Source organism: Oncorhynchus mykiss, chromosome 25, assembly GCF_057628025.1.
Source record: "Oncorhynchus mykiss isolate SJ-2025 chromosome 25, ASM5762802v1, whole genome shotgun sequence".
Taxonomy (NCBI): Eukaryota; Metazoa; Chordata; class Actinopteri; order Salmoniformes; family Salmonidae; genus Oncorhynchus; species Oncorhynchus mykiss.
Window position 1 is genome coordinate 92,331,143 of NC_143046.1, and position 21,912 is coordinate 92,353,054.

Genomic DNA, 21,912 nt, shown 5'->3' on the forward strand with positions numbered 1-21,912 from the left:
ATAGATATAATGGAGGGATGGTAGCTGTGGGTCTATAGATATAATGGGGGATGGTAGCTGTGGGTCTATAGATATAATGGGGGATGGTAGCTGTGGTTCTATAGATATAATGGGGGGATGGTAGCTGTGGTTCTATAGATATAATGGGGGATGGTAGCTGTGGGTCTATAGATATAATGGGGGGATGGTAGCTGTGGGTCTATAGATATAATGGAGGGATGGTAGCTGTGGGTCTATAGATATAATGGGGGATGGTAGCTGTGGGTCTATAGATATATTGGGGGGATGGTAGCTGTGGGTCTATAGATATAATGGGGGGATGGTAGCTGTGGGTCTATAGATATAATGGGGGGATGGTAGCTGTGGGTCTATAGATATAATGGAGGGATGGTAGCTGTGGGTCTATAGATATAATGGGGGGATGGTAGCTGTGGGTCTATAGATATAATGGGGGGATGGTAGCTGTGGTTCTATAGATATAATGGGGGGATGGTAGCTGTGGGTCTATAGATATAATGGAGGGATGGTAGCTGTGGGTCTATAGATATAATGGGGGGATGGTAGCTGTGGGTCTATAGATATAATGGGGGATGGTAGCTGTGGGTCTATAGATGTAATGGGGGGATGGTAGCTGTGGGTCTATAGCTGTGCTGCGGGGATGGTAGCTGTGGGTCTATAGATTTAATGGAGGGATGGTAGCTGTGGGTCTATAGATATAATGGAGGGATGGTAGCTGTGGGTCTATAGATATAATGGAGGGATGGTAGCTGTGGGTCTATAGATATACTGGGGGGATGGTAGCTGTGGGTCTATAGATATAATGGGGGATGGTAGCTGTGGGTCTATAGATATAATGGGGGGATGGTAGCTGTGGGTCTATAGATATAATGGGGGGATGGTAGCTGTGGGTCTATAGCTGTGCTGAGGGGATGGAAGCTGTGGGTCTATAGATTTAATGGAGGGATGGTAGATGTGGGTCTATAGATATAATGGGGGGATGGTAGCTGTTGGTCTATAGCTGTGCTGAAGACAGTGAAATGGGAGGTAACTGAAGACAGTGAAATGGGAGGTAACTGAAGACAGTGAAATGGGCTGTAATCGAAGACAGTGAAATGGGAGGTAACTGAAGACACAGTGAAATGGGAGGTAACTGAAGACAGTGAAATGGGAGGTAGCTGAAGACAGTGAAATGGGAGGTAACTGAAGACAGTGAAATGGGAGGTAGCTGAAGACACAGTGAAATGGGAGGTAACTGAAGACAGTGAAATGGGAGGTAACTGAAGACAGTGAAATGGGAGGTAACTGAAGACAGTGAAATGGGAGGTAACTGAAGACAGTGAAATGGGAGGTAACTGAAGACAGTGAAATGGGAGGTAACTGAAGACAGTGAAATGTTTGTCGAGGTATTCGAGGTAATTGAGGTAGTATGTACATGTAGGTAGAGTTATTAAAGTGACTATGCATAGATGATAACAACAGAGAGTAGCAGCAGCGTAAAGGGGGGGGGGGGGCAATGCAAATAGTCTGGGTAGCAATTTGATTAGCTGTTCAGGAGTCTTGTGGCTTGGGAGGTAGAAGCTGTTTAGAAGCGTCACGGTACCGCTTTGTAGTAGAGAGAACAGTCTATGACTGGGGTGGCTGGAGCCTTTGGCCATTTTTAAGGCCTTCCTCTGACCCCGCCTGGTATAGAAGTCCTGGGGAGGCAGGAAGCTTGGTTCCAGTGATGTACTGGGCCGTACGCACTACCCTCTGTAGTGCCTTGTGGTCAGAGGCCGAGCAGCTGCCATACCATGCAGTCAGGATGCTCTCGATGGTGCAGCTGTAGAACCTTTTGAGGATCTGAGGACCCATGATACAGCCTGGAATCAGAGTCTTTAGTGACGCCTCTAACACTGAGATGCACTGAGGCCGCTGCACCACTCGGGATCCCAAATGGTTGCACAGCCTTTGGCCAAGGTAACTGTAGATAAACGTTTCTTGTCGGTATTACTACGATTCAAATCAAATTCAGATGTGAACTCTTCGTTGGCAACTCCAGAACAGTCAAGCATCTCTTTTTTAACCTTTCCTGGGTGCTTTTTATGTGTTTTTGGGTTGCCAGCAAAGAGTCCAGATCTGAATCACATCCAGAACCTATGACGAGTGATAAAAACAGCAGTTGGCGGAGGGCACTGCTCAAACATTGAAGAATTAGAGCAGTTTTCTGCTGAAAAGTGGGTCAAATTGCCAGTAGAAAGGTTTAGCAAACTCAATGATGGCTACAAGAAGCGTTTGTATGCAGTTATCTTGGCCAAAGACTGTGCAACTAAGAACTAGCTCTGGGGGGGGTTGTCTATAATTTTGTCCATGTCATTCATCTTTTTTTTTTTCTAAATTCAAAATGTAATCTTAAGTTTACAAAAAGTTGGTACTGTAATGTTAAAAATCCAATAAATTGTGGAGACTAAAAGTCACACACTTCACTTGACTCTACTCTTGATGATTCTGAACAGAGAAAGCCATGATGGCGTTTGGGAACGAGACAGACAAGCAGTCCTCCGTTGGAGCAGCCAACCAACCAGACACGCCCAGCCCCACTCTCGCTACCCCCAACAACCACATCCAGCGCCCGGCAACCACCGTTCCTGGTATCACCATGGAAACAAAACAGAATGTCCTGAGAGAACAGATACCCACTCAGGTGAGGTGGAGCTGTGAAAGAGATGCATCAAGGGAGGAGAGGACAGGTGGAGGAGAGCAGAGGAGAGGACAGGTGGAGGAAAGCAGAGGAGAGGACAGGTGGAGGAAAGGAGAGGAGAGGACAGGTGGAGGAAAGCAGAGGAGAGGACAGGTGGGGGAAAGCTGAGGAGAGGACAGGTGGAGGAAAGCAGAGGAGAGGACAGGGGGAGGAAAGCAGAGGAGAGGACAGGTGGAGGAAAGCAGAGGAGAGGACAGGTGGAGGAGAGCAGAGGAGAGGACAGGTGGAGGAGAGGACAGGTGGAGGAAAGCAGAGGAGAGGACAGGTGGAGGAGAGCACAGGTGGAGGAGAGCAGAGGAGAGGACAGGTGGAGGAGAGCAGAGGAGAGGACAGGTGGAGGAGAGCAGAGGAGAGGACAGGTGGAGGAGAGCAGAGGAGAGGACAGGTGGAGGAGAGCAGAGGAGAGGAGAAAACGGATAAGAGAAATTAAGCGAGGCAAAGTTTCGAAATATCTACGCCGTATTCCACACTACTCCCATTGGGCCCTGGTCAACAGTAGTGTTCTATATAGGGAATAGGGCCCTGGTCAACAGTAGTGTTCTATATAGGGAATAGGGCCCTGGTCAACAGTAGTACAATATATAGGGAATAGGGCCCTGATCAACAGTAGTACACTATATAGGGAATAGGGCCCTAGTCTATTATATAGGGAATATTGCCCTGGCCTAGTATATAGGGAATAGCACCCTGGTCTAGTATATAGGGAATAGGGCCCTGGTCTAGTATATAGGGAATAGGGCGCTGGTCTAGTATATAGGGAATAGCACCCTGGTCTAGTATATAGGGAATAGGGCCCTGGTCTAGTATATAGGGAATAGCACCCTGGTCTAGTATATAGGGAATAGGGCCCTGGTCTAGTATATAGGGAATAGGGCGCTGGTCTAGTATATAGGGAATATGGCCCTGGTCTAGTATATAGGGAATAGGGCCCTGGTCTAGTATATAGGGAATAGGGCCCTGGTCTAGTATATAGGGAATAGGGCCCTGGTCTAGTATATAGGGAATAGCACCCTGGTCTAGTATATATGGAATAGCACCCTGGTCTAGTATATAGGGAATAGGGCCCTGGTCTAGTATATAGGGAATAGGGCCCTGGTCTAGTATATAGGGAATACCAGCCATGATAATAGAGGGAAGTGGTCAACAGGGAGATGGTCAAACAGGGAGATGGTCAACAGACTCATTAAGGTGATGGTCAGTGAGTGTCCCAGCTGGGTGCGTCAACAGACTCATTAAGGTGATGGTCAGTGAGTGTCCCAGCTGGGTGCGTCAACAGACTCATTAAGGTGATGGTCAATAGACGCATTAAGGGGATAGTCAATAACAATGCTGAATACAACAGGTGTAGTAGACCTTACAGTGAAATGCTGAATACAACAGGTGTAGTAGACCTCACAGTGAAATGCTGAATACAACAGGTGTAGTAGACCTCACAGTGAAATGCTGAATACAACAGGTGTAGTAGACCTCACAGTGAAATGCTGAATACAACAGGTGTAGTAGACCTTACAGTGAAATGCTGAATACAACAGGTGTAGTAGACCTCACAGTGAAATGCTGAATACAACAGGTGTAGTAGACTTTACAGTGAAATGCTGAATACAACAGGTGTAGTAGACCTCACAGTGAAATGCTGAATACAACAGGTGTAGTAGACCTTACAGTGAAATGCTGAATACAACAGGTGTAGTAGACCTCACAGTGAAATGCTGAATACAACAGGTGTAGTAGACCTTACAGTGAAATGCTGAATACAACAGGTGTAGTAGACCTCACAGTGAAATGCTGAATACAACAGGTGTAGTAGACCTCACAGTGAAATGCTGAATACAACAGGTGTAGTAGACCTCACAGTGAAATGCTGAATACAACAGGTGTAGTAGACCTTACAGTGAAATGCTGAATACAACAGGTGTAGTAGACCTCACAGTGAAATGTTGAATACAACAGGTGTAGTAGACCTTACAGTGAAATGCTGAATACAACAGGTGTAGTAGACCTCACAGTGAAATGCTGAATACAACAGGTGTAGTAGACCTTACAGTGAAATGCTGAATACAACAGGTGTAGTAGACCTTACAGTGAAATGCTGAATACAACAGGTGTAGTAGACCTCACAGTGAAATGCTGAATACAACAGGTGTAGTAGACCTTACAGTGAAATGCTGAATACAACAGGTGTAGTAGACCTTACAGTGAAATGCTGAATACAACAGGTGTAGTAGACCTTACAGTGAAATGCTGAATACAATAGGTGTAGTAGACCTTACAGTGAAATGCTGAATACAACAGGTGTAGTAGACCTCACAGTGAAATGCTGAATACAACAGGTGTAGTAGACCTTACAGTGAAATGCTGAATACAACAGGTGTAGTAGACCTCACAGTGAAATGCTGAATACAACAGGTGTAGTAGACCTTACAGTGAAATAATGAATACAACAGGTGTAGTAGACCTTACAGTGAAATGCTGAATACAACAGGTGTAGTAGACCTCACAGTGAAATGCTGAATACAACAGGTGTAGTAGACCTTACAGTGAAATGCTGAATACAACAGGTGTAGTAGACCTCACAGTGAAATGCTGAATACAACAGGTGTAGTAGACCTTACAGTGAAATGCTGAATACAACAGGTGTAGTAGACCTGACAGTGAAATGCTGAATACAACAGGTGTAGTAGACCTCACAGTGAAATGCTGAATACAACAGGTGTAGTAGACCTCACAGTGAAATGCTGAATACAACAGGTGTAGTAGACCTTACAGTGAAATGCAGAATACAACAGGTGTAGTAGACCACACAGTGAAATGCTGAATACAACAGGTGTAGTAGACCTTACAGTGAAATGCTGAATACAACAGGTGTAGTAGACCTCACAGTGAAATGCTGAATACAACAGGTGTAGTAGACCTTACAGTGAAATGCAGAATACAACAGGTGTAGTAGACCACACAGTGAAATGCTGAATACAACAGGTGTAGTAGACCTCACAGTGAAATGCTGAATACAACAGGTGTAGTAGACCTCACAGTGAAATGCTGAATACAACAGGTGTAGTAGACCTTACAGTGAAATGCTGAATACAACAGGTGTAGTAGACCTTACAGTGAAATGCTGAATACAACAGGTGTAGTAGACCTTACAGTGAAATGCTGAATACAACAGGTGTAGTAGACCTTACAGTGAAATGCTTAATACAACACGTGTAGTAGACCTCACAGTGAAATGCTGAATACAACAGGTGTAGTAGACCTCACAGTGAAATGCTGAATACAACAGGTGTAGTAGACCTTACAGTGAAATGCTGAATACAACAGGTGTAGTAGACCTTACAGTGAAATGCTTACTTACAGGCTCTAACCAATAGTGCAAAAAAGGTATTAGGTGAACAATAGGTAGGTAAAGAAATAAAACAACTGTAAAAAGACATACTATATACAGTAGAGAGGCTATATACAGTAGAGAGGCTATAAAAGTAGCAAGGCTACAGACAGACACCGGTTAGTCAGGCTGATTGAGGTAGTATGTACATGTCGATATAGTTAGTGACAATGCATATATGATGAACAGAGTAGCAGCAGCATAAAAGAGGGGTTGGAGGGGGGGGCTCACAATGCTAATAGTCTGGGTAGCCATTTGATTACCTGTTCAGGAGTCTTATGACTTGGGGGTAAAAACTGTTGAGAAGCCTTTTTGTCCTAGACTTGGCACTCCGGTACCACTTGCCATGTGGTAGTAGAGAGAACAGTCTATGACTGGGGTGGCTGGGGTCTTTGACAATTTGTAGGGCCTTCCTCTGACACCGCCTGCTGTAGAGGTCCTGGAAGGCAGGCAGTTTAGCCCCAGTGATGTACTGGGCCGTACGCACTACCCTCTGAAGTGCCTTGAGGCCAGAGGCTGAGCAGTTGCCGTACCAGGCAGTGATGCAACCAGTCAGGACGCTCTCGATGTTGCAGCTGTAGAACCTTTTGAGGATCTCAGGACCCATGCCAAAAAATATATATTTCCTGAGGGGGAATACGCTTTGTCGTGCCCTCTTCACGACTGTCTTGGTGTGTTTGGACCATTCTAGTTTGTTGTTGATGTGGACACCAAGGAACTTGAAGCTCTCAACCTGATGAGAATGGGGGCGTGCTCGGTCCTCCTTTTCCTGTAGTCCACAATCATCTCGTTAGTCTTGGTTACGTTCAGGGAGAGGTTGTTATTCTGACACCATCCGGCCAGGTCTCTGACCTCCTCCCTATAGGCTGTCTCGTCGTTGTCCGTGATCAAGCCTACCACTGTTGTGTCGTCTGCACACTTAATGATGGTGTTGGAGTCATGCCTGGCCATGCAGTCGTGGGTGAACAGGGAGTACAGGAGGGAACTGAGCACACACCTCTGGGGAGCTCCAGTGTTGAGGATCAGAATGGCAGATGTGTTGCTACCTACCCTCACCACCTGGGGGCGGCCCGTCGGGAAGTCCATGATTCAGTTGCAGAGGGAGGTGTTTAGTCTCAGGATCCTTAGCTTAGTGATGAGCTTTGAGGGCACTATGGTGTTGAACGCTGAGCTGTAGTCAATGAACAGCATTCTCACATAGGTGTTCCTTTTGTCCAGGTGGGAAAGGGCAGTGTGGAGTGCAATAGAGATTGCATCATCTGTTGATCTGTTTGGGCGGTGTGCAAATTGGAGTGGCTCTAGGGTTTCTGGGATAATGGTGTTGATGTGAGCCATTACCAGCCTTTCAAAGCACCTCATGGCTACTGACGTGTCTGTGTCTGTAGTCATTTAGGCAGGTCGTCTTTGTGTTCTTGGGCACAGGGACTATGGTGGTCTGCTTGAAACATGTTGGTATTACAGACTCAATCAGGGATAGGTTAAAAATGTCAGTGAAGACACCTGCCAGTTGGTCAGCGCAGCTGTCCTACGTTTATCAGGTGTCCTGCATTTATCAGGTGTCCTGCGTTTGTCAGGTGTCCTGCATTTATCAGGTGTCCTGCGTTTATCAGGTGTCCTGCGTTTCTCAGCTGTGCTGTGAAGCTAGTTCATCAGACTAATAAAAACCTGTGCTCTCTGTCTAGGGTCCTAGGCCTGTGTCGTGTCTTTGGCCATGCCGGATTAAGTGATATGACATGCTATTCTATAAAATCATTTTCTGTAATTAATATTACCTGAATAAGCTAATCATGTAAATGTAATTAACTAGAGAGTCGGGCACCACGAAATAATGTTTATAGAGCTGTTATCTTCCGAATAAACTCTTAAAGACCTAGTAATATTTTATATCAATAGCAGTCAATATTTAATCGTCACCTTATTTCAGTCTCATCTGAACATCGTAGAATTCTTGGTTATCTTCACGAACCCTGGCTAACAAGTGGAATCAGCAATATCAACTTTGGTTTAATTATTTATTTACTAAATACCTAACTAATCACACAGAATGGGCGTTGGACTGAAGAACAAAGGGGAAAGCTGTGCTATCGTAAATACAGAATCTTATGCATTCTAAATAACTGCCCAAAGGAAAATGCAATAAATATTTACTCTGAGCTGCGCTTCAATGGGTTGGTTGTAGATGGAAGGCCATGTTGCCAAACAGAGATCTTCCTTGTCCTTTGAAGAGTGTCTCTGGTGGTAAACTGTCCGTCCTTTCCTAGCCCACGTTTACAGCGGCCGCTGCTAACTCAACGGCTAGGAGGTATCACTTCTGGAGAGAATAAGAGTTAAAAGTTCATACCAAGTTGCCATACTTTAAACTCATGCTATATCCTTTAGGCGTGTTGATCATCGTCTTCACGTTGAAATTCGATGCTAATTTCGTTAGGTTCTTATCTGAGCCCTTTCAACGTGGAGACCGTCGTCCTCTCGTCCTCGGAACACAAAGTTACATTTTCGTCAAGGGTTTTATAGAGGAGGGGAGAGAAGGGCGTGTCATAGTTTATAACCAATGTCTCTTCACAGGGGCGGGGCCACTCAGTGAGCAGAGCTTTAACCTAATGAAAACCCAATTCTCTCATTTGGAAGCTAAAATTACATTTAATCTTTTCTCAAATAGTTTCATATTTAAACATTTAAATTGCACAACAATTCCATGTTAATCTGATAACTATAATGTGTAGACTTTCCCAGATACAGTTTATGTTGTCATGTCATCAGTCATAATGTCTCAGATGACAACCGAACTGACATCCTATTCATTAAGGACCAACATATATTTTCCACTGGTTGGATTACCGAAATATGGTTCCATTCCCCTCACCTTTTGATGTTCCCAGACTCTATATGTTTAACAAAGGCTTTTACAAGAGTCCTTCAGTAGAGTCAAGAGAGAGGAAATGGAGAAAGGTATTTACGGAAGGGAGGGTCATTAACTTCACCCACAGGCCGACGTCATGACACCTGCCTAACGAGTCCATAACCTGAAGACGTGTCGTTACGATTAAGCAGAAAGGTGTTGTCTTTGTACTCTGAGGGAGGCAGCTTACTTTCTACAGCTTCTGACCTCTGACCTGGAAGCGTTGACCATCTGGGCCAGACAGCTCCAGCACTGTTTGGTCCTTCAGTTGTTTGTAGTTTAGGTTTTGCCAGGTCCTACTCGCAAAAGAGTTTTGTCACCTCAAGGATTTTTCCCAGGTTGAATAAAGTTGAAATAAATACAGAGTAGAAATATTTAAGTCCATCCAGTATCCATGAACCCTACATGCCTGTCACCCCCACACGGCACCTGGACGTCACAATCTGAAGCCATGCCCTTCCGTTTATCAACTCCCAACAGGAAATTGCCTTGAGACGCCTTGAGAGTATAGCTTCTGGAATAGGACAGTACACAGCAAGCAGACAGTCATATGTGCAACAACTAAACATACGACAAAACAAACGGGTCTATCTTCATTCTAAACATACGACTAAACGGGTCTATCTGTAATCTAAACATACGACTAAACGGGTCTATCTTTAGTCTAAACATACGACTAAACGGGTCTATCTTTAGTCTAAACATACGACTCAACGGGTCTATCTTTAGTCTAAACATACGACTCAACGGGTCTATCTTTAGTCTAAACATACGACTAAACGGGTCTATCTGTAATCTAAACATACGACTAAACGGGTCTATCTTTAGTCTAAACATACGACTAAACGGGTCTATCTTTAGTCTAAACATACGACTGAACGGGTCTATCTTTAGTCTAAACGTACGACTAAACGGGTCTATCTTTAGTCTAAACATACGACTCAACGGGTCTATCTTTAGTCTAAACATACGACTAAACGGGTCTATCTTTATTCGAAACGGGTCTATCTGTAATCTAAACATACGACTAAACGGGTCTATCTTTAGTCTAAACATACGACTAAACGGGTCTATCTTTAGTCTAAACGTACGACTAAACGGGTCTATCTTTATTCGAAACGGGTCTATCTTTAGTCTAAACGGGTCTATCTTTAGTCTAAACGGGTCTATCTTTAGTCTAAACGGGTCTATCTTTATTCTAAACGGGTCTATCTTTAGTCTAAACGGGTCTATCTTTAGTCTAAACATACGACTCAACGGGTCTATCTTTAGTCTAAACATACGACTCAACGGGTCTATCTTTAGTCTAAACATACGACTCAACGGGTCTATCTTTAGTCTAAACATACGACTCAACGGGTCTATCTTTAGTCTAAACATACGACTCAACGGGTCTATCTTTAGACTAAACGGGTCTATCTTTAGTCTAAACGGGTCTATCTTTAGTCTAAACATACGACTAAACGGGTCTATCTTTAGTCTAAACATACGACTCAACGGGTCTATCTTTAGTCTAAACATACGACTCAACGGGTCTATCTTTAGTCTAAACATTCGACTCAACGGGTCTATATTTAGTCTAAACATATGACTCAACGGGTCTATCTTTAGTCTAAACATACGACTCAACGGGTCTATCTTTAGTCTAAACATACGACTCAACGGGTCTATCTTTAGTCTAAACATACGACTCAACGGGTCTATCTTTAGTCTAAACATACGACTCAACGGGTCTATCTTTAGTCTAAACATACGACTCAACGGGTCTATCTTTAGTCTAAACATACGACTCAACGGGTCTATCTTTAGTCTAAACGGGTCTATCTTTATTCTAAACATACGACTAAACGGGTCCATCTTTATTCGAAACGGGTCTATCTTTAGTCTAAACGGATCTATCTTTAGTCTAAACGGGTCTATCTTTAGTCTAAACGGGTCTATCTTTAGTCTAAATGGGTCTATCTTTAGTCTAAACGGGTCTATCTTTAGTCTAAACATACGACTAAACGGGTCTATCTTTAGTCTAAACATACGACTCAACGGGTCTATCTTTAGTCTAAACATACGACTCAACGGGTCTATCTTTAGTCTAAACATACGACTCAACGGGTCTATCTTTAGTCTAAACGGGTCTATCTTTAGTCTAAACATACGACTCAACTGGTCTATCTTTAGTCTAAACATACGACTAAACGGGTCTATCTTTATTCTAAACGGGTCTATCTTTAGTCTAAACATACGACTAAACGGGTCTATCTTTAGTCTAAACGAGTCTATCTTTAGTCTAAACGGGTCTATCTTTAGTCTAAACGGGTCTATCTTTAGTCTAAACGGGTCTATCTTTAGTCTAAACGGGTCTATCTTTAGTCTAAACGGGTCTATCTTTAGTCTAAATGGGTCTATCTTTAGTCTAAACGGGTCTATCTTTAGTCTAAACATACGACTCAACGGGTCTATCTTTAGTCTAAACATACGACTCAACGGGTCTATCTTTAGTCTAAACATACGACTCAACGGGTCTATCTTTAGTCTAAACATACGACTCAACGGGTCTATCTTTAGTCTAAACATACGACTCAACGGGTCTATCTTTAGTCTAAACGGGTCTATCTTTATTCTAAACATACGACTAAACGGGTCCATCTTTATTCGAAACGGGTCTATCTTTAGTCTAAACGGATCTATCTTTAGTCTAAACGGGTCTATCTTTAGTCTAAACGGGTCTATCTTTAGTCTAAATGGGTCTATCTTTAGTCTAAACGGGTCTATCTTTAGTCTAAACATACGACTAAACGGGTCTATCTTTAGTCTAAACATACGACTCAACGGGTCTATCTTTAGTCTAAACATACGACTCAACGGGTCTATCTTTAGACTAAACGGGTCTATCTTTAGTCTAAACGGGTCTATCTTTATTCTAAACATACGACTAAACGGGTCTATCTTTAGTCTAAACATACGACTCAACGGGTCTATCTTTAGTCTAAACATACGACTCAACGGGTCTATCTTTAGTCTAAACATTCGACTCAACGGGTCTATATTTAGTCTAAACATACGACTCAACGGGTCTATCTTTAGTCTAAACATACGACTCAACGGGTCTATCTTTAGTCTAAACATACGACTCAACGGGTCTATCTTTAGTCTAAACGGGTCTATCTTTAGTCTAAACATACGACTCAACTGGTCTATCTTTAGTCTAAACATACGACTCAACGGGTCTATCTTTAGACTAAACATACGACTCAACTGGTCTATCTTTAGTCTAAACATACGACTAAACGGGTCTATCTTTATTCTAAACGGGTCTATCTTTAGTCTAAACATACGACTAAACGGGTCTATCTTTAGTCTAAACGGGTCTATCTTTAGTCTAAACGGGTCTATCTTTAGTCTAAACGGGTCTATCTTTAGTCTAAACGGGTCTATCTTTAGTCTAAACGGGTCTATCTTTAGTCTAAACGGGTCTATCTTTAGTCTAAACGGGTCTATCTTTAGTCTAAACGGGTCTATCTTTAGTCTAAACGGGTCTATCTTTAGTCTAAACGGGTCTATCTTTATTCTAAACGGGTCTATCTTTATTCTAAACATACGACTCAACGGGTCTATCTTTAGTCTAAACATACGACTCAACGGGTCTATCTGTAGTCTAAACATTCGACTCAACGGGTCTATCTTTAGTCTAAACATACGACTAAACGGGTCTATCTTTAGTCTAAACGGGTCTATCTTTAGTCTAAACATACGACTCAACGGGTCTATCTTTAGTCTAAACATACGACTCAACGGGTCTATCTTTAGTCTAAACATACGACTCAACGGGTCTATCTTTAGTCTAAACGGGTCTATCTTTAGTCTAAACATACGACTCAACGGGTCTATCTTTAGTCTAAACATACGACTAAACGGGTCTATCTTTAGTCTAAACGGGTCTATCTTTAGTCTAAACGGGTCTATCTTTAGTCTAAACATACGACTAAACGGGTCTATCTTTAGTCTAAACATACGACTCAACGGGTCTATCTTTAGTCTAAACATACGACTCAACGGGTCTATCTTTAGTCTAAACATACGACTCAACGGGTCTATCTTTAGTCTAAACATACGACTCAACGGGTCTATCTGTAGTCTAAACATACGACTCAACGGGTCTATCTTTAGTCTAAACATACGACTCAACGGGTCTATCTTTAGTCTAAACATACGACTCAACGGGTCTATCTTTAGTCTAAACATACGACTCAACGGGTCTATCTTTATTCTAAACGGGTCTATCTTTAGTCTAAACATACGACTCAACGGGTCTATCTTTATTCTAAACGGGTCTATCTTTAGTCTAAACATACGACTAAACGGGTCTATCTTTAGTCTAAACGGGTCTATCTTTAGTCTAAACGGGTCTATCTTTATTCTAAACGGGTCTATCTTTAGTCTAAACGGGTCTATCTTTGTACAGTAAATGCATTAGCAACAGGAAATAGCCGGTGTCGTCCGGACAACTTGCAGAGTAGTGCTGTCGTCCGGACAACTTGCAGAGTAGTGCTGTCGTCCGGACAACTTGCAGAGTAGTGCTGTATTTTTGATCAAACAATTCCCTTCCCTTCTTCCCCAGATAAATGAAATAAACGTAAAACTGCTATTTCCTGACAGTGGTTGTGTCTCCACATGCAGGTGAATGAAAACGATAGACTGTGGGGTGATGATGGTGAAGACTCCACCCTGGTGTCTCCCGGGCTGTTGGACCATGGAGCTCCTCCCCTCCTCCTGTCTGCAGTGGGCTGGACCCTTCCACTGGGCCTCTCCCTGCTGCTGCTGCTCGGAAACCAGTAGACCCTGGTCTGGGCCTGACCTAGCCCTGGGGCTCCATAGACAACACTTCAGACTGACTTACCTAGGGGTGGAGAGAGAGAGATGTAAATGTGTAAAGGAAGAGGAAGGGATTATCCATCTCTCCTCCTTACTCCTGCAAACCACTCTTCTCTCCTCCAAACCACTCTTCTCTCCTCCTTCCTCCTTCAAACCACTCTTCTCTCCTCCTTCCTCTTCCCTTCAAACCACTTATCTTTCCTCCACCCTCCTCCAAACCACTCTTCTCTCCTCCTTCCTCCTCCAAACCACTCATCTCTCCTCCTTCCTCCTCCAAACCACTCATCTCTCCTCCTTACTCCACCCTCCTCCAAACCACTCTTCTCTCCACCTTCCTCCTCCAAACCACTCATCTCTCCTACTTCCTCCTCCAAACCACTCTTCTCTCCTCCTTACTCCTCCCTTGAAACCACTCCTCTCCTCCTTCCTCCTCCAAACCACTCTTCACTCCTCCTTCCTCCTCCAAACCACTCATCTCTCCTCCTTACTCCACCCTCCTCCAAACCACTCATCTCTCCTCCTTACTCCACCCTCCAAACCACTCTTCTCTCCTCCTTCCTTCTTAAAACCACTCATCTCTCCTCCTTCCTCCTCCAAACCAGTCATCTGTCCTCCTCCCTCCTCCAAACCACTCTTCTCTCCTCCTTACTCCTCCAAACCACTCATCTCTCCTCCTTACTCCACCCTCCAAACCACTCTTCTCTCCTCCTTCCTCCTTCAAACCACTCTTCTCTCCTCCTTCCTCCTTCAAACCACTCATCTCTCCTCCTTCCTCCTCCAAACCACTCTTCTCTCCTCATTCCTCCTCCAAACCACTCATCTCTCCTCCTTCCTCCTCCAAACCACTCATCTCTCCTCCTTACTCCACCCTCCTCCAAACCACTCTTCTCTTCTCCTTCCTCCTCCAAACCACTCATCTCTCCTCCTTCCTCCTCCAAACCACTCTTCTCTCCTCCTTCCTCCTCCCTTCAAACCACTCTTCTCTCCTCCTTCCTCCTCCAAACCACTCATCTCTCCTCCTTCCTCCTCCAAACCACTCATCTCTCCTCCTTCCTCCTCCAAACCACTCATCTCTCCTCATTCCTCCTTCAAACCACTCATCTCTCCTCCTTACTCCACCCTCCTCCAAACCACTCATCTCTCCTCCTTCCTCCACCAAACCACTCAGCTCTCCTCCTTCCTCCACCCTCCTCCAAACCACTCATCTCTCCTCCTTACTCCACCCTCCAAACCACTCTTCTCTCCTCCTTCCTCCTCCAAACCACTCTTCTCTCCTCCTTCCTCCTTCAAACCACTCATCTCTCCTCCTTCCTCCTCCAAACCACTCATCTCTCCTCATTCCTCCTTCAAACCACTCATCTCTCCTCCTTACTCCACCCTCCAAACCACGCTTCTCTCCTCCTTCCTCCTCCAAACCACTCTTCTCTCCTCCTTCCTCCTCCAAACTACTCTTCTCTCCTCCTTCCTCCTTCAAACCACTCATCTCTCCTCCTCACTCCACCTTCCTCCAAACCACTTCTCTCCTCCTTCCTCCTCCCTTCAAACCACTCTTCTCTCCTTCTTCCTCCTCCAAACCACTCTTCTCTCCCCCTTCCTCCTCCAAACCACTCTTCTCTCCCCCTTCCTCCTCCAAACCACTCTTCTCTCCTCCTTCCACCTCTCATCTCTTTTGGTGACCTCACAGTGGAACTGTCACATATACTCCCTCTCTGTCCTCTAGGCCACCAGACTGCTGATTATTACACACACCTGTCACCATCGTCACGTGCACCAGCGCTTATTGACACTCGCCTGGACTCCATCACCTCCCTGATTACCTGTCCTATATATGTTACTCCCTTTGGTTCCTTTCCCAGGTGTCATTGTTTCTGTTTCATGTCTGTGTGCTGTTAGTGTTTCTTGTTTTGTATCCATTTATTTATGAAATAATCACTCCTTGTACTTGCTTCCTGACTCTCAGCGCACATCGTTACAGGAACCACCTCAACTCTTTTGTTGACCTTACAGTGGAACCACCTCAACTCTTTTGGTGACCTCACAGTAGAACCACCTCATCTCTTTTGGTGACCTCACAGTGGAACCACCTCATCTCTTTTGGTGACCTCACAGTGGAACCACCTCAACTATTTTGGTGACCTCACAGTGCCCCTGGAAAGGAAGAGAGGGTACTAATGTGCCAGAAGGAATTCTGGTATCCCCATTTCCTCTATGATCCTGAGATTCTACCCCTCCATATATAGACAGACAGACAGACAGACAGACAGACAGACAGACAGACAGACAGACAGATGTTCAACTCCACCTATTCCTACAGTATGTACAGTAAATGTAAGCTTCAGTGCAGGACTGGTTGTTGGTGTTTTACAAGTGTACAGAGGACAGAAAGAGAAGCTGTTTCCTCTGGAACACTCAGATCGGCTGAACTCTCTGTCCGAACGGACCGAACGGGTTCTGACGGCTCCAAAACATTCAGAACATTCCTCCATCTTGTAATATATTAAAACGTTCTGAAGTCTCTCCTCCTCCAATACCAGCTGTCCTGATAGACACAGCAGCACATTATCAGAACAGAGAACTAGACTGGGTCTGAAATGGCACACTTTTCCCTACATAGTGTACTAATGTTATATAGGGAATAGGGCTCTGGTCAACAGTAGTGTACTAATGTTATATAGGGAATAGGGCCCTGGTCAACAGTAGTGTTCTATATAGGGAATAGGGCCCTGGTCAACAGTAGTGTACTAATGTTATATAGGGAATAGGACTCTGGTCAACAGTAGTGCACTATATAGGGAATAGGGCCCTGGTCAACAGTAGTGTACTAATGTTATATAGGGAATAGGGCCCTGGTCAACAGTAGTGTTCTATATAGGGAATAGGGCCCTGGTCAACAGTAGTGTACTAATGTTATATAGGGAATAGGACTCTGGTCAACAGTAGTGTACTATATAGGGAATAGGGCCCTGGTCAACAGTAGTGCGCTATATAGGGAATAGGGCCCTGGTCAACAGTAGTGCACTATATAGGGAATATGGTTCCATTTGGGACACATCATTAAACTCCATCTTCAACCACTCTTTTCTTTCCTTTTTTCCTTCAGCTAAGTCATATTTCACTGTGTTACCAGCTACACTAAGTCATATTTCACTGTGTTACCAGCCACACTAAGTCATATTTCACTGTGTTACCAGCCACACTAAGTCATATTTCACTGTGTTACCAGCTACACTAAGTCATATTTCACTGTGTTACCAGCCACACTAAGTCATATTTCACTGTGTTACCAGCCACACTAAGTCATATTTCACTGTGTTACCAGCCACACTAAGTCATATTTCACTGTGTTACCAGCCACACTAAGTCATATTTCACTGTGTTACCAGCCACACTAAGTCATATTTCACTGTGTTACCAGCCACACTAAGTCATATTTCACTGTGTTACCAGCCACACTAAGTCATATTTCACTGTGTTACCAGCCACACTAAGTCATATTTCACTGTGTTACCAGCCACACTAAGTCATATTTCACTGTGTTACCAGCCACACTAAGTCATATTTCACTGTGTTACCAGCTACACTAAGTCATATTTCACTGTGTTACCAGCCACACTAAGTCATATTTCACTGTGTTACCAGCCACACTAAGTGATATTTCACTGTGTTACCAGCTACACTAAGTCATATTTCACTGTGTTACCAGCCACACTAAGTCATATTTCACTGTGTTACCAGCTACACTAAGTCATATTTCACTGTGTTACCAGCTACACTAAGTCATATTTCACTGTGTTACCAGCCACACTAAGTCATATTTCACTGTGTTACCAGCTACACTAAGTCATATTTAACTGTGCTACCAGCTACACTGAGTCATAGTTCAATCACTGTGTTACCAGCCACACTAAGTCATAGTTCAACCACTGTGTTACCAGCTACACTAAGTCATATTTCACTGTGTTACCAGCTACACTAAGTCATATTTCACTGTGTTACCAGCTACACTAAGTCATATTTCACTGTGTTACCAGCCACACTAAGTCATATTTCACTGTGTTACCAGCTACACTAAGTCATAATTCAACCACTGTGTTACCAGCCACACTAAGTCATAGTTCAACCACTGTGTTACCAGCTACACTGAGTCATAGTTCAACCACTGTGTTACCCGCCACACTAAGTCATAGTTCAACCACTGTGTTACCAGCCACACTAAGTCATAGTTCAATCACTGTGTTACCAGCCACACTAAGTCATAGTTCAACCACTGTGTTACCAGCCACACTAAGTCATAGTTCAACCACTGTGTTACCAGCCACACTAAGTCATAGTTCAATCACTGTGTTACCAGCCACACTAAGTCATAGTTCAACCACTGTGTTACCAGCCACACTAAGTCATAGTTCAACCACTGTGTTACCAGCCACACTAAGTCATAGTTCAACCACTGTGTTACCAGCCACACTAAGTCATAGTTCAACCACTGTGTTACCCGCCACACTAAGTCATAGTTCAACCACTGTGTTACCAGCCACACTAAGTCATAGTTCAACCACTGTGTTACCAGCTACACTAAGTCATAGTTCAACCACTGTGTTACCAGCTACACTAAGTCATAGTTCAACCACTGTGTTACCAGCCACACTAAATCATAGTTCAACCACTGTGTTACCAGCCACACTAAGTCATAGTTCAACCACTGTGTTACCAGCCACACTAAGTCATAGTTCAACCACTGTTTTACCAGCCACACTAAGTCATAGTTCAATCACTGTGTTACCAGCCACACTAAGTCATAGTTCAATCACTGTGTTACCAGCCACACTAAGTCATAGTTCAACCACTGTGTTACCAGCCACACTAAGTCATATTTCACTGTGTTACCAGCCACACTAAGTCATATTTCACTGTGTTACCAGCCACACTAAGTCATAGTTCAACCACTGTGTTACCAGCCACACTAAGTCATAGTTCAACCACTGTGTTACCAGCCACACTAAGTCATAGTTCAACCACTGTGTTAACAGCCACACTAAGTCATAGTTCAACCACTGTGTTACCAGCCACACTAAGTCATAGTTCAACCACTGTGTTACCAGCCACACTAAGTCATAGTTCAATCACTGTGTTACCAGCCACACTAAGTCATAGTTCAACCACTGTGTTACCAGCTACACTAAGTCATAGTTCAATCACTGTGTTACCAGCCACACTAAGTCATAGTTCAACCACTGTGTTACCAGCCACACTAAGTCATAGTTCAACCACTGTGTTACCAGCCACACTAAGTCATAGTTCAATCACTGTGTTACCAGCCACACTAAGTCATAGTTCAACCACTGTGTTACCAGCCACAGTAAGTCATAGTTCAACCACTGTGTTACCAGCCACACTAAGTCATAGTTCAACCACTGTGTTACCAGCCACACTAAGTCATAGTTCAACCACTGTGTTACCCGCCACACTAAGTCATAGTTCAACCACTGTGTTACCAGCCACACTAAGTCATAGTTCAACCACTGTGTTACCAGCTACACTAAGTCATAGTTCAACCACTGTGTTACCAGCTACACTAAGTCATAGTTCAACCACTGTGTTACCAGCCACACTAAGTCATAGTTCAACCACTGTGTTACCAGCCACACTAAGTCATAGTTCAACCACTGTGTTACCAGCCACACTAAGTCATAGTTCAACCACTGTTTTACCAGCCACACTAAGTCATAGTTCAATCACTGTGTTACCAGCCACACTAAGTCATAGTTCAACCACTGTGTTACCAGCCACACTAAGTCATAGTTCAATCACTGTGTTACCAGCCACACTAAGTCATAGTTCAACCACTGTGTTACCAGCCACACTAAGTCATATTTCACTGTGTTACCAGCCACACTAAGTCATATTTCACTGTGTTACCAGCCACACTAAGTCATAGTTCATTCACTGTGTTACCAGCCACACTAAGTCATAGTTCAACCACTGTGTTAACAGCCACACTAAGTCATAGTTCAACCACTGTGTTACCAGTCACACTAAGTCATAGTTCAACCACTGTGTTACCAGCCACACTAAGTCATAGTTCAACCACTGTGTTACCAGCCACACTAAGTCATAGTTCAACCACTGTGTTACCAGCCACACTAAGTCATAGTTCAACCACTGTGTTACCAGCCACACTAAGTCATAGTTCAATCACTGTGTTACCAGCCACACTAAGTCATAGTTCAACCACTGTGTTACCAGCCACACAAAGTCATAGTTCAACCACTGTGTTACCAGCCACACTAAGTCATAGTTCAACCACTGTGTTACCAGCTACACTAAGTCATAGTTTAACCACGGTGTTACCAGCTACACTAAGTCATAGTTCAACCACTGTGTTACCAGCCACACTAAGTCATAGTTCAACCACTGTGTTACCAGCCACACTAAGTCATAGTTCAACCACTGTGTTACCAGCCACACTAAGTCATAGTTCAACCACTGTGTTACCAGCCACACTAAGTCATAGTTCAACCACTGTGTTTCCAGCCACACTAAGTCATAGTTCAACCACTGTGTTACCAGCCACACTTAGTCATATTTCACTGTGTTACCAGCCACACTAAGTCATATTTCACTGTGTTACCAGCCACACTAAGTCATAGTTCAACCACTGTGTTACCAGCTACACTAAGTCATAGTTCAACCACTGTGTTACCAGCCACACTAAGTCATAGTTCAACCACTGTGTTACCAGCCACACTAAGTCATAGTTCAACCACTGTGTTACCAGCCACACTAAGTCATAGTTCAACCACTGTGTTACCAGCCACACTAAGTCATAGTTCAACCACTGTGTTTCCAGCCACACTAAGTCATAGTTCAACCACTGTGTTACCAGCCACACTAAGTCATATTTCACTGTGTTTCCAGCCACACTAAGTCATATTTCACTGTGTTACCAGCCACACTAAGTCATAGTTCAACCACTGTGTTACCAGCCACACTAAGTCATAGTTCAACCACTGTGTTACCAGCCACACTAAGTCATAGTTCAATCACTGTGTTATCAGCCACACTAAGTCATAGTTCAACCACTGTGTTACCAGCCACACTAAGTCATAGTTCAACCACTGTGTTACCAGCCACACTAAGTCATAGTTCAACCACTGTGTTACCAGCCACACTAAGTCATATTTCACTGTGTTACCAGCCACACTAAGTCATAGTTCAACCACTGTGTTACCAGCCACAGTAAGTCATAGTTCAACCACTGTGTTACCAGCTACACTAAGTCATATTTCACTGTGTTACCAGCCACACTAAGTCATAGTTCAATCACTGTGTTACCAGCCACACTAAGTCATATTTCACTGTGTTACCAGCCACACTAAGTCATAGTTCAATCACTGTGTTACCAGCCACACTAAGTCATATTTCACTGTGTTACCAGCCACACTAAGTCATAGTTCAACCACTGTGTTACCAGCCACACTAAGTCATAGTTCACTGTGTTACCAGCCACACTAAGTCATAGTTCAACCACTGTGTTACCAGCCACACTAAGTCATAGTTCACTGTGTTACCAGCCACACTAAGTCATATTTCACTGTGTTACCAGCCACACTAAGTCATATTTCACTGTGTTACCAGCTACACTAAGTCATAGTTCAACCACTGTGTTACCAGCCACACTAAGTCATATTTCACTGTGTTACCAGCCACACTAAGTCATAGTTCAACCACTGTGTTACCAGCCACACTAAGTCATATTTCACTGTGTTACCAGCTACACTAAGTCATAGTTCAACCACTGTGTTACCAGCCACACTAAGTCATATTTCACTGTGTTACCAGCCACACTAAGTCATATTTCACTGTGTTACCAGCCACACTAAGTCATAGTTCAACCACTGTGTTACCAGCCACACTAAGTCACTAGTCACACTAGTTCATAACTACCTAAGAGGAGAATGTCTGCAGCATGCTGTTAAGTAACGTTTTATAAAACCGTTTGGTTCTGTATAGTAATGTATAGTAATG

The 21,912-nt window shown here is 43.8% G+C and overlaps 1 protein-coding gene across 1 annotated transcript in view; it reads left to right on the plus strand.

The window, feature by feature from the left end:
* LOC110512895 (GDNF family receptor alpha-4-like) overlaps positions 1–13,851 on the plus strand; it is a 222,093-nt gene extending 208,242 nt beyond the window's left edge. Inside the window, exons 8-9 of the mRNA XM_090219340.1 lie at positions 2,493–2,680; positions 13,693–13,851. Of these exons, the coding sequence (XP_090075466.1) occupies positions 2,493–2,680; positions 13,693–13,851 (347 nt within the window). The remainder of the gene's footprint in view (positions 1–2,492; positions 2,681–13,692) is intronic.
* Positions 13,852–21,912: the final 8,061 nt, after the last annotated feature.